The sequence below is a fragment of the Capricornis sumatraensis genome, chromosome 8 (assembly GCF_032405125.1).
Source record: "Capricornis sumatraensis isolate serow.1 chromosome 8, serow.2, whole genome shotgun sequence".
Lineage (NCBI taxonomy): Eukaryota > Metazoa > Chordata > Mammalia > Artiodactyla > Bovidae > Capricornis > Capricornis sumatraensis.
Genome location: NC_091076.1, coordinates 32,939,185 through 32,953,631, shown reverse-complemented (window position 1 = coordinate 32,953,631; position 14,447 = coordinate 32,939,185). Strand labels below are relative to the sequence as shown.

Below are 14,447 nucleotides of genomic sequence, written 5' to 3'. Positions count from 1 at the left end.
GTTGGGCTTAGTCAGCGGATGGGTTGGTTGAGAGCTGGCCATCTAGAATGATTTTGTGTGAGATGACTCATCTCTTTTCCACTTACCTCTCAAATTTCCCTATTATGCTAATCAGGATGTGAATCTCTTTGGTGGCTTGGCTCCAAGAAAGAATGTGAACTACACAAGCAGGTTTTCAGGCCACTATTTGTGTTAATTTTGTTACCACGCCATTGACCAAAACAAGTCACATGGCCAGGCTCAGGGGTAGTGTGTAATATGCCAAGGGGGTTGAAACAGAGAGGTGTGACAAATTGGAGACATTAATGCAATTAACCTAACACAGTTGACTCTGTAGTAACTGCCGTCCAGCACTTGGTGGATGCCGTAGAGCTATTGTTGGTCGGTAGTAAGGCGGACAAGTTGAAAGTTAAGAGGTCACCAAGCACTGTGGTAAGTGTGTCACTGTGTTAGACTGCCACAGTCTTCTGAGAGTAATGACTTCAGTTCCATTTTCTCCTCTCAAATCTTATGCACATTCCAGGCTGTAGCCTGGAACCGTGCAGGATTGGGGGTTCTAGGAAACAGAGTCCTCAGTTTAGATGGGAGCAGTAATGCCAAGCTGATAAAATACCATCCAGCATAATCTTTTTCTTGCCTTATCTTTTCTGCTTTATACCAGTCACCACTTCCATTCCTTATATTCTCTTGGAGGCACTCACCTTAATTTCTTTGATACGTCTTTTTACTATGAATATAACCCCATAAAATATGAGTGATTTTTTTGTGTGTATATTTTAAATTTACATTAATGATAATAGAGTTATTGTTATATTATTCTGTTTTCTACTTTTTTCCATTTAGCTCTGTTTTGAAATTCTATTTATGTTACTACAGGTTTATCTGTTTTTTGCTTGTCATTGCTACACAATATTCTTTATATTTGCCTTCTACATTTTGCTTACCATTTCTAGTAATGGACAGTTAGGTTGTTTCCAATTATAAGTTATATTCCCCCTCCAAAAAAAAAAAATTGCAATAGTCTTCTACATATTCCATAATATACTTGTATGAAAATTTCTCTAGAATGTATATCCAGAAATTCCTCGGTCATAGGGTATTTGGATTAATTTCACTATGTTATCCAGAATAACTGTACCAGTTTATACTATACTGGCATTACCTCAGCATTCCTTTTTTCCTCTGAGTTAGTTTTCTATCAGTTTGTAACTTACGGTAAAATACCACCTCTTTATTAGCTCACAGCTCTATAGCTCAGTAATCAGAATCGCATGGCTGGGATCAATTTCTCAACTCAGGGTCTCACTGGTTTGATATACAAACCAGTGTATCAGCTCTTTAAGCATTCTGTGCTACCATCTGGAGCTTGCTCTTCCAAACCCATTCTTGCTATAGGATTGTATATAAGACTGAGATTCCCATTTTGTTGCTAGCTGCTAGCCAGATTCCTCTCAGCTCCTAGAAACTGCTCTAAGCACCTTTCCATATGTCTTTATCTTCAGGTGAGCAACAGTATTTCAAATCCTTCTCATGCTTCAGATTTCTGACTTTCCTACAGCCAGCTGTAGAATACTTTTTACTTAAAATTTTCTATTTTTAAAGGACTAGCCAGGAAATTTCCAAATCTTGAGGACTTCTGATGTGGAACTTTAATTAAATTTGTAAAATCTCTTCACATCAATATTTGGCTTAGTGGTTGAATAAACCAGGGCTGAGAATCTTGAAACACATCTTATTAATAGAAATCTGCCTGTTACATAGTGACTGTACCTCTGCACTTGATATTATGTAGCTTTCTAATCTTTTTGAGCCAGATATATGTAATGAATTCATCTTAAAATGCCTTGTTTTAATTTGTATTTCACTAATTCATAGTGAATTTGAGTGCTTCATACATCTTAACCTTCTGAATTTTCCTTACTGTAAATCTGCTTTTCATACCCATTGTCCAGGTGGTGAGCAGCTTATTTTCTCTTTCTTGTTTTCTTCAAGGAGGTCCTTATATTTTCTACCCATTAATCACTTGTCAATTTTAGATGTTGAAAATATTTTATCCCTAATCTGTTATTCTGCTGACTTCTTATATCTTCCTTTATTAAATAAAATCCTTAACTTGAATGTTGCAATTTGAAGATCTTGTTAAAGAGGTCCTTTCCCACTGGCAAAATCACTAAGTTAGATAGTTAATTCGTATATACTTATTCTTTCTTCATTACAGTGGAAGTATTTAGACTGTGAATTTTAAAGTTGCAATCCCATATTAGTTTTTGACCCTATCAGGTTCAATAATTACTTGTTTATGTATGTGTTTAAAAAGTTGAAATTCATACAATATAAATTCACTATTTAAAGGGTACATTTCGGTGGCATTTACTACATTTACAGTGTTAATACAGCTACCACACCTATTAAGTTGCAAAACATTTTCATTACCTCAAAAGAAAACCCCATGCCCATTAAGTAGTCACTTCTCATTTCCCCCTTCTCCCCAGACCATGAAAATGAAGTGTTAGTCTCTCAGCCGTGTCCAAATCTGCAACCCTATGAGCTGCAGACCACCAGGCTCCTCTGTCCAGGGGTTCTACAGGCAAGAGTACTGGAGTGGATTGCCATTTCGTTCTCCAGCGGGTCTTCTCCCACCAGGGATGGAACCTGGGTCTCCGGTGCAGGCAGATTCTTTACTGTCTGAGCCACCAGACCATGGCTCCCCAGACCATGGCTCTCACCAATCAGTCTGTATGGATTTACCTAGTCTAGATATTGCATATAAATGAAATCATGCAATATGTGGCCTTTTTAAAAATGTTTTTTACTTAGCTTAGGGTGTTCAAGCTTTATCCATGTTTTAGCATACATAAATACTTCATTCCATCTTATGACTAAATAGTATTTCACTGTTTATATATATTGCATTTTGTTTGTCCACTTATCAATATTTCTACCTTTGTTATGAGGCCACTCCAGTACTCTTGCCTAGGAAATCCCATGGATGGAGGACCCTGGTAGGCTACAGTCCATGGGGTCGCGTAGAGTCAGACACTACTGAGCGACTTTGCTTTCATTTTTCACTGTCGTGCACTGGAGAAGGAAATGGCAGCCCGCTCCAGTGTTCTTGCCTGGAGAGTCCCAGGGATGGCGGAGCCTGGTGGGCTGCCGTCTATGGGGTCACACAGAGTCGGACACAACTGATGTGACTTAGTAGCAGCAGCAGCAGTACTGTTATGAACATTAATGTCAAGTATCTATTTGAATATTTGTTTTTTATTTTTATTTTTTATAACAATTTTAAAATTGAAGTATAGTTAATTTACAGTATTGTTAGCTTCAGATGTACAAAAAAGTGATAGTTTTATATTTGTTATTTTTCAGATTCTCTTCCATTAAGACACTTGAGTGTAGTCCCCCATGCTGTATAGTAGGTCCATGTTGTTTATCTATGTTGTACATAGGAGTGTGTATATGTTAATCTCATTTCAGTTCAGTCACTCAGTAATGTCTGACTCTTTGCAGCCCCATGGACTACAGCATGCCAGGCCTCCCTGTCCATCACCAACTCCCGGAGTTTACCCAAACTCCTGTCCATTGAGTCGGTGATGCCATCCAACCATCTCATCCTCTGTCGTCCCCTTCTCGTCCTGCCCTCAATCTTTCCCAGCATCAGGATCTTTTCAAATGAGTCAGCTCTTCGCATCAGGTGGCCAAAGTATTGGAGTTTCAGCTTCAGCATCAGTCCTTCCAATGAACACCCTGGACTGATCTTCTTTAGGATAGACTGGTTGGATCTCCTTGCTGTCCAAGGGACTCTCAAGAGTCTTCTCCAACACCACAGTTCAAAAGCATCAATTCTTCAGCACTCAGCTTTCTTCACAGTCCAACTCTCACATCCATACATGACCACTGGAAAAACCATACCTTGACTAGATGGACCTTTGTTGACCAAGTAATGTCTTTGCTTTTTAATATGCTGTCTAGGTTGGTCATAACTTTCCTTGCAAGGAGTAAACATCTTTTAATTTCATGGCTGCAGTCACCATCTGCAGTGATTTTAGAGCCCCCCAAAATAAAGTCTGCCACTGTTTCCACTGTTTCCCCACCTATTTGCCATGAAGTGATGGGACTGGATGCCATGATCTTTGTTTTCTGAATGTTGAGCTTTAAGCCAACTTTTTCACTCTCCTCTTTCACTTTCATCAAGAGGCTGTTTAGTTCCTCTTCACTTTCTGCCATAAAGGTGGTGTCATCTGCATATCTGAGGTTATTGATATTTCTCCTGGCAGTCTTGATTCCAGCTAGTGCTTCCTCCAGCCCAGCGTTTCTCATGATGTACTCTGCATATAAGTTAAATAAGCAGGGTGAAAATATACAGTCTTGATGTGCTCTTTTTCCTATTTGGAACCAGTCTGTTGTTCCATGTCCAGTTCTAACTGTTGCTTCCGGACCTGCATACAGACCTGCCTGCATTCTCAAGAGGCAGGTCAGGTGGTTTGGTGTTCCCATCTCTTTCAGAATTTTCCAGTTTATTGTGATCCACACAGTCAAATGCTTTGGCATAGTCAATAATGCGGAAATAGATGTTTTTCTGGAACTCTCTTGCTTTCTCCATGATCCAGCAGATGTTAGCAGTTTGATCTCTGATTCCTCTCTGCCTTTTCTAAAACCAGCTTGAACATCTGGAAGTTCATGGTTCACATATTGCTGAAGCCTGGCTTGGAGAATTTTGAGCATTTCTTTGCTAGCGTGTGAGTTGAGTGCAATTGTGCAGTAGTTTGAGCATTCTTTGGCATTGCCTTTCTTTGGGATTGGAATGAAAACTGACCTTTTCCAGTCCTGTGGCCACTGCTGAGTTTTCCAAATTTGCTGGCATATTGCGGGCAGCACTTTCACAGCATCGTCTTTTTGGATTTGAAATAGCTCAACTGGAATTCCATCACCTCCACTAGCTTTGTTCGTAGTGATACTTTCTAAGGCCCACTTGACTTCACATTCCAGGATGTCTGGCTCTAGGTGAGTGATCACACCATCGTGATTATCTGGGTCATGAAGATCTTTTTTGTACAGTTCTTCTGTATATTCTTGCCACCTGTTATTAATATCTTCTGCTTTTGTTAGGTCCATACCATTTCTGTCCTTTATTGAGCCTATCTTGGCATGAAATTTTCCCTTGGTATCTCTAATTGTCTTGAAGAGATCTCTGGTCTTTCCCATTCTATTATTTTCCTCTATTTCTTTGCACTGATCACAAACTCCTAATTTATCACTCCCTACCTGTTCTCCTTTGGTAACCATAAATTTGTTTTCTATGTCTCTGAGTGTATTTCTGTTTTGTAAGTGAGTTTATTCACATCATGTTTTTAGATTCCACATATAAGTACTATTAGATGCTCAATCCTTCCATTTTGCTACCAGTGGCATTTCATTCTTTTTTGTGTGTGGTTGAGGAATATTCCACTCTGTGTGTGTGTGTGTGTGTGTGTGTGTGTGTGTGTGCGTGCATACACACTAGATCTTCTATTCATCTGTCTTGACTGTTGTAAATAGTGCCACTATGAACATTAGGGTACATGTATCTTTTCAAGTTAGAGTTTTTTATTTCTCTAGATATATGCCCAGGAGTGGAATTGCTGGATCATATATTAACTCTAGTTTTAGTTTTTCAAAGAACTTCCAGACTGTTCTTTACTATGGCTGCACCAATTTTCATTCCCACTGGTAGTGTGGAAGGGTTCCCTTTTTTTCATACCCTCTCCAGAACTCATTGTTTGTAGAGTGTTAAATAATGGCCATTCTATCTAGTGTGAGGTGGTACCTCATTGTAGTTTTGATTTGCATTTCTCTAAAAATTAGTGATATTGAGCATCTTTTCATGTGCCTGTTGGCCATTTGTATGTCTTCTTTGGAGAAATCTTTATTTAAGCCTTCTGCCCATTTTTTAATTTTTTCTATTTTTTCTTTTTTAATATTGAGCTGTTTGTGCATTTGGAAATTAATCCCGGGTTGATCACACTGTTTGCAAACATTTTCTCCCATTCCATAAATTGTCTTTTCATATAAAAACTTACAAGTTTGATTAGGTGTCATTTATGTTTGCTTTTATTTCAATTGCTCTATGCATTAAATCAAAAAAAAAATATTGCAGCAACTTATGCCAAAGAATATTCTGTGTATATTTTCCTCTGGGAGCTTTGTAGTATCTGCTCTCACATTTAGGTCTTTAGTCCATTTTGAGTTTATTTTTGTATATGGTGTTAGAGGATGTTCTAATTTCATTCTTTAGCTTGTATATATTTTCCTTGCACCACTTATTGCAGAGATTGTTTTTTCTCCCTTGTATATCCTTGCCTCCTGTGTCATAGATTAATTGATTGTAAGCACATGGGTTTGTTCTGGGCTTTCTGTCCTGCTGCATTGATCTGTGTGTCCTTTTTGTGCCAGTGCCATGCTGTTTTGATGACTGTTGTTTTGTACTGTATTCTGAAGCCAGGGAGTGTGATTTCTCCAGCTGTGCTCTGTCTCAAGACTGTTTTGGCTACATGGGGTCTTCTCTGTATTTCCATACTCACTGAAAATATTTTTCTTCTAGTTCTATAAAAGATGCCATTGATAATTTGGTAGTGCTTAGTGTTAAATCTCTAGATTGCCTTGGGAAGTATAACCCTATTTAACAATATTGATTCTTCCAATCCAAGAACTTGGTTTATCTTTCCATTTGTTTGTGTCATTTTCAATTTCTTTCATTGGTGGTCTTATAGTTTTCAGAATATAGGTCTTTTGCCTCCTTAAGTAGGTTTATTCTTAGGAATTTTGTTTGTTTTCATATGATGGTAAATGGGATTGTTTCCTCGATTTTTCTTTCTAATCTTTCTTTGTTAGTATATGAAATGCAACAGTTGGTGTGTATTAATTCTCTATCCTGCAGTTTTATTGAATTCATCAATGAGCTCTAGCAGTTTTCTGGTAGCATGTTTAGAATTTTCTATGTATAGCATCATGTCATTGTTAACAGTGACAGTTCTACTTCTTCTTTTGCAGTTTGGATTCCTTTTATTTCTTTTTCTTCTCTGATTGCTGTGGCTAGGATTTCCAAAATTACATTGAATAAGAATGGCAAGAATGGGCATCCTTGTCTTGTTCCTGATCTTACAGGAAGTGTTTTCAGTTTTTCACCATTGAATATGACATTATGGGTTTGTCATATATGGCTTTTATTATGTTGAGGTATGTTCCCTCCATGCCCACTTTCTGAAGAGTTTTTATTACAAATGGATGTTGAATTTTATCAGAAGCTTTTTATGTATCTTTTGAGGTGATTTTATCATTTTTATTCTTCAGTTTGTTAATATGCTGTATCACATTGATTGATTTCTGAGATTGTAAAATCCTTGCATCCCTGGGATCAATCTCACTTCATGATGGTGTTTGATACTTTCAATATATTGTTCTTTGAATACTTGGTTCTAATTCTTTTAGACATATACCTAGAAGTAAAATTTGTATTGTGTATATATAGTATTCCTTGTTTATCTTTTTAAGAAACCACCAAACTCTTTTCCCAAGTAAGTGTACCAGTTTACATTTATAGTTTCATTCCATTATATACAAAGAAGATAAGTTATCTGATTTATTGAGACTTGTTTTGTGTTCTGGCATTTAGTCTGTCTTGAACAATGTCCATGTGCACTTGAAGAGTTCACAGCGTACTGTTGTTGGGTGGAGTCTACCATTTTTAAATTTCCTCTTTCTTGAATCAACATTTGTTTGGTTCTTCAGCTGTGTCCAACTCTTTGCAACCCCAGGGATGAGAGCCTGCCAGGCTCCTCTGTACATGGATTTCTCCAGGCAAGAATACTGGAGTGAGTAGCCATTCCCTTCTCCAGGGGCTCTTAATGACCCAAGAATCAAACTGAGGTCTCCTGCACTGCAGGCAGATTCTTTACCATCTGAGCCACCAGGGAAACCCATGTTTGACTGATTTCCAGAGTTCTCATAATTGATTCTTACAGTTTTTACTTATTATTTTCAGTTTTTCTGTGGAGGGGTTGGAGTTTGAAGCTACCTGCCCCACCATTTTTGCTGATATCTCTCAGCAATTACTTTTTAAAAGAAATATTTTATAATTTCCCTTTAATATCCTGAAATAAAATTTATAGATAGCATAACTTAAAGCATACAGAAGCTCTTAAAGGTTGCTGTAGTGCATTTATTGTAATGTAAAGGAGAACTAAAAGGAAGTAATTTATTAAAAATAGTATGCATTTCAGTAAGTAAATGTTTTCATATGACACTGGAAGTCATAATGAAGTAGTGATATGTTTGAACTTTAAAACAGTTGAATTTAAGAGTTGTAAGAAACTCAGATTTCCTTTTGTACAAATGCTAATAAATGAGAGTAAAATCAACTCTTAAGTATTAGATTTTTTTACACATACACAAAATGAGAGAAACCACTTTTAGAGAAGTCAATAAAACACCCATACAAATTACAGATGAAAGAAGTTAAAGAGGTGAAGAAAAGGAAAAAGTATAATGTTCATACAAACGTACTGGGCCTTACTTGAAATGTAATCATTTAGTAAATAATGAAGACATATCAGAGAACGCATCTTTTATTTTGAAATCCTAATGTAAGTCAGATATTTTAGTCCTGAGTACTTAAGTCTTTGGAAACAATATAGTTTAAGTGATAATGAGTCTCAAAGTTGAATTTTTAAAAAGCAATAATAGGGCGTTTAGGACCAGATCAAAGTTAAGTTTTAAAAATAATAGGCAGTTACAAAATAAATTAATAATTTCATTTGATAATTTTATACTAGCTATCACATTCATTCTCCTTTCGAAGGCAAAAGGAGGAGAGGGCAGCAGAGGATGAGATGGTTAGATAGCATCAATGGACATGAGTTTGAGCACACTCCACAGAGATAGCGGATGATAGGGAAGCCTGGCATGCTACAGTCTACGGTATCACAAAGAGTAGGACACAACTTAGCAACTGAACAACGACAGTCATGTTCATACACACACATACCCATACACAATATGCAGTATTTTTAGAACAACCAAGGGAATTAAATAAGATACCTTCATTTCATTTGTTTCTATAATTCAGTAGTTGGTACTCCACCTCTTAAAAGGAGTCTTACCTCCTGTATTGAAAATTCTATATTGGCTTGGTTGCTTTTACAGTATTTGTTTTAGTGCACCATTACACTGAAACATTTTCAGATCACAATTTGAAATAAAAGAGTAGGTAAATTATCTTCCTTCACTCCAAATGGATATAATAGCCATCACTTGATACAGAAGGTTTCTTAATTATACTATTTAAATTATGCATGACCTCCAAATAACTTTTTATCTTAACTGTCAATAAATGTTGACTGGCTTGTTTCTGACCAGTTTCAAATGGACTAATCACTCTATATTACAAGTTCATAAAAATCTTTAAATGTAAATGTTCATCATATCTTTGAAAGATAAGGTCTGGCTTTTTTTATCTCCTAGTTGTCATAAAGATTAAGTGAAATGAACATGTTTGTGGTTTATAATGTGTTTATTAAAATCTGTATTAAACGTATTATTATTAACAATTTAATAATATGACAAGATATTTTTTAGAGGCTATTCCCCTGTGAAAGTTAAATTTTAATCATGGGTCAAAATAGTGAAAGACTGTCTAATGCTTCACATTTAAAACATAATTTCTTGCTTCAGCTTGCCCCTCAATCAAAATCAGTTTTTAGGAAAGAGTATATTTTATGACCAAAGTACTTTGCCCTTTAGTTGTTGTGCATTTCAAAAATATGGAGCAAACTTCCTTGACCTTAGCACTTACCAAGCAGGGATTTTCTCTTTTAAGTGTGTACTGAAAACTGCCTTTTTTTCATGAGAATGAGCTGTCCTCATATATTTTAAATTGCTTTGTGATTTTTAGTTGTGACAGAAATGTGAATGCAGTTCACAACATGTAATAGCTTCTTGTTGGCCTCTGTTTTCTTTTGCAGCCTTCAAGCAAAATAAAGGTGCCTGAGGAGAATTTCTTCAATATTCCTGTGTTCTTAACTGTCTCAGGACAGCTTCATCTTGAAGTGATGTCAGGGTACAGAGTTTTCTTTTCTTTTACTAGAATGGGCTACTGTTTATGGGTTGGGTGAGAGTGTAATAATGTTTCCTTTCCCGGTGCTAAAACCTAAAAATTGAAGTTAAGGTTTGTGGTTAGTCCATGTCAATTCACTAAAAGTACATTTAGATTGACACTTTGACAATATCCAGATTTCTTACTGAAAAAATCAGGGTAGTATCCACCTTTTTTGGTGAAGAATGTAACTTTGGAAATATGAAGTGATTTATTTTTTCTTTGTACTAATCTTTTTGGCTTACATCTCAAACATATAATCAGAATATAAGTATAATTAATCATGTTTATGAAAGTAGAAACAGTTATAATTCACACCTGAAAATTATAAGAGAGGTACTTGGAACAGATGGAAGAAAAAACTTTTTTAAATTATGGTTTAAATAAAGGAAATTAACTCACACAATCATCATGATGTGTAACCAATTAAAAAGTGTTAGAAGTCAGATCCCATTAATTTTAGCCAGTCTTCAAATCTCTGGAGAGTCACTATAATCCTTTCAGTGCAATTTCCTTTTTTTTAGAGATTAAACAGGAAAATCTTTACTCTTTAAATTTTATGTTCTGTGATTCTGTGGGTAATTTTCTTAATGCTGACTCAACAAGTACTGAATCTCTACCCAAATATATCTTTGTTTTCTCATACAGAGCTTGAGACTTAAAAACCTTTTTAGGAAATGGCTGCATTGAAAATAGGCAATCTTTATGTATTTCCCATTGTTTTTTAAATGTGCAGATGGAAAAACTGAGGGGAAATAGTATTTGTGTGGTTTTTTTTTTTTTTGATGGACTTTACTGGCAGGATAAAGAATGTCAATGGTGGAATAAAGATAGTCTTGAAAATAATATATACTTAGATTCTTTTCTGATTTATCTTTGAGAAAGAAAGATACTATTTGATAATTACAGAGACCAAATAATAGAAAATATTATCAGAATATGGTATAGAAAAACTATTATCATAATAGCTCTGTGAGATTGTAGGAACTGCAGAATTGTTTGTGGGAAAGGCCACGTCAGACATGTCATGGAAAGTTTCTTGTGCCTGTCAGTATAATTTTTAAAACTTTAAAACATTCATAGAAATATAAAGTGAATATGTATCAAATATTTTATTTAGTTATTAATTACTGAGGAAATAAGTAAAATAGTAAGACTAGTTCAAAGAGCATTTGGGAGGCTGTGAATTAATAGGTGGTTTAATAAAGGAATTTAAAAATAAGATTGCTAGATTAGTTACAAAGTAGCTGATATCCTGCAGATCAACTAACTCTGACCTTTAGAATTTTCTCTTCTACCTAACAGAAATGATTTGCAAATCTGCTGGACAAGAATCTATAAGTTAACATGTAACTTTACTTAATCTGGGCTATTTAGTTCAATAGTAAATAGAATAATGGAGCAAAGTTCATCTCTTAGGTGATTAAATAACCTTTGAGTGTGTCCGTAGCCTTGTATTATATTGGAAGGATGTCCTATCTCCCTATTAGCTTTATCCAAGTTTAGGATAACTTTTCTTAACAACCTTTCATTATTCGTTTCTTTTTATCTATAAACTAGAGGAAAGGTTTATTTCCCTCAAATGTGTCATAATGTGGGAAAAGTATAAGTTTGCCAAGTTTTTCTGTTATAATATCAGTAGTGGATTATGTTCCCCCTTTACGAGTAGAGTACAGTGAACCACAGAATACACGGTACTGTGAAACTTGACAGAAGATTAAATGGACAGAATATGAGGGATTTATTATGTTATGAATTTATTTCTGACAGAGGCAGTCAAATATTCCTAGCTTAATATAGTTTCAGTACTATTAGTACACAATACATCGTGTTTAAGATTAATGCGTGATTTAGTCTCCAGTAAGAAATTGTTAGTCTTCTTTTCCTTAGCATTTTTTTTCTAAATTTTATTTAACAGACTTTTAAAATGGAGTAAATGGTCACTATATTTAGAAGGTTAACATTTTCTAAAAGGATATCTATGTTGCTCTAGTGGGTTTATGGCTCTATTTTAAAGTTTAATTTTGTTGTTGTTTTAAATAAACTTTCTATTTTTTAATAATTTTTTTAAAAAAACATTGTTAAAAATGATCTTTTTTATTGTTTATCTTTGGCTGTGCTGGGTCTTCGTTGCTGCACGGGCCTTTCCCTAGTTTCAGAGAGCCGGGCCCAACTGTCTGGCTGCAGCGCATGTGCTGCTCATTATGGTGGCTCCTCCGGGCGCGGAGCACAGGCTGCCGGGCATGCGACTTCAGTAGCTGTGATTCGTAGGCTCAGTAGTTGCGGCTCCAGGGCTCTAGAGCGCAGGCTCAGTAGTTGTGGTGCAGGGGCATAGTTGCTCCTCAGCATGTGGCATCTTCCTGGATCAGGGATGGAACCTGTGTCTCCTGTGTTGGCAGGCGGGTTCTTTAGCACTGACCCACCAGGGAAACCCTGAATAATTTTTAAATGTAGAAAAGTTGCAAAGATAGTTCAGACTTCTTGTATACCTCTCACCCGATTTCCCCTATTGTTAACATCTTACACGTTGCCATGGTACATTTGTGAAAACTTAAGAACCCAACGTTAATACACTACTATTAACTATAAATTCCAGACTTTATTTAGATTTCATTGGCATTCTGTCAGTGCCTTTTTCCAGGATCCACTTTAGGACGTGCTTAGCTGCTCAGTCGTGTCCAACTCTTTGCAACCCCATGGACAATAGCCCACCAGGCTCCTCTGTCCATGGAATTCTCCAGGCAAGAATACTTTAGTGGGTTGCCATGCCCTTCTCCAGAGGATCGTCCCAACCCAGGGATCGAACCCAGCTATCCCACATTGAAGGCAGACTGTTTACCATCTGAGCCACCAGGGAATTACATTTAGTTTTCAGGTTTCCCTGGTCTCATCTTGTCTATAACGGTTTCTCAGACTTTCCTTATTTTTCATGGCTTGTAGAAAGTATGCCAGTCTGGGTTTTTCTCATGTTTTTCTTAAATTTCAGGGAAGCCATGGGAGTGGAAAGAATACCACAGAAGTGAAATGCTCTTCTTGTCATGTATCATGTCAGGGAGGACTTGGTATCAATGTGATGCTGTTCACATTCATTGCTTGTGTTACTTGCCAAGTTTCACCACTGAAAATGTACTGTTTTTCTTTTTCTCTGCTTTGTTCTTTGAAAATGAGTTACTAAGTGTACTCACACTTACTGGAGGTAGGAGTGAGGGGTTGGGAAGTGGGAAATGGAATTATGCACCATGTCCTGCGGTGAGGGCAGTATTGAGAATTAATCTGAATGATTTTTTGTCTCTTTGCTCTGATTTATTTATTTCTGTCGTCTCTTCTATCAGGATGGACTGATGTATGGTTTAGGCTGTATTTCAATGCTCTGCTGTTTACTTTACTGCTCAGATTGTTTTAGTTGTTGGGAATTGTTGTATTTTAATTCTTGTACCCCTTTCACATGCCCCTGTCCTTTTGTCTTTTAAGTACCTCCTTATTCTCCGGTACTGTTAGATACCAAGATTTTTTCCTTTGTTAGTTTGTTCTACTGTTCTGTAATTGATGAACCCACATTGAAACAGTACTGTTCAGAGTCCATCATTTACGTAGGGGTCACTCTTTGTAGTGTATGTTTTATAGGTTTGGAGAAGTGATGTCATACAGAGTAGTTTCACTGCTCTGAAAGTGTATGCTCCTGCGAATCATCCCTCCCTCTTTCCTTCCCTCCCTCCCACCTAATCCCTGGCAATCTCTGATTTTTTAACTGTCCCCAAAGTTTTGCCCTTTCTAGAAAGTCATAGAGTTGGAGTCATACAATATGTAGCCTTTTCACATTTTCTTCATTTAGTAATATGTATTAATATTTAATACTCCGTATCTTTTCATGGCTTGATGGCTCATGTCTTTTTAGCATTGAGTAGTATTTCATTACATCGATGTTTTACATCTACTTTTGCTTTATTGACTACGCCAAAGCCTTTGACTGTGTGGAGCACAACAAACTGTGGAAAATTCGTAAAGAGATGGGAATACCAGACCACCTGACCTGCCTCCTGAGAAATCTGTATGCAGGTCAAGAAGCAACAGTTAGAACTCAACATGGAACAATGGAATGCTTCCAGATTGGGAAAGGAGTACATCAAGGCTGTATATTGTCACCCTGCTTATTTAACTTGTATGCAGAGTGCATCATATGAAATGCTGGGCTGGATGAAGCACAAGCTGGAATCAAGATTGCTGGGAGAAATATCAGTAACCTCAGATATGCAGATGCACCACCCTTATGGCAGAAAGTGAAGAGGAACTAAAGAGTCTCTTGATGAAAATGAAAGAG

The 14,447-nt window shown here is 36.5% G+C and overlaps 1 protein-coding gene across 10 annotated transcripts in view; it reads left to right on the top strand.

Annotated features, from left to right (window-relative positions):
* Nucleotides 1–14,447, top strand: part of NARS2 (asparaginyl-tRNA synthetase 2, mitochondrial) — a 132,284-nt gene that overhangs the window by 51,974 nt on the left and 65,863 nt on the right. For 9 of the 10 annotated variants that reach the window (XM_068976903.1, XM_068976900.1, XM_068976899.1 and 6 more), the window contains one exon: nucleotides 9,999–10,093. The exons of the other annotated variant lie outside the window; for it this stretch is intronic. In XM_068976903.1, coding sequence (XP_068833004.1) covers nucleotides 9,999–10,093 — 95 coding nt within the window. The remainder of the gene's footprint in view (nucleotides 1–9,998; nucleotides 10,094–14,447) is intronic. 10 annotated transcript variants of the gene reach the window in all.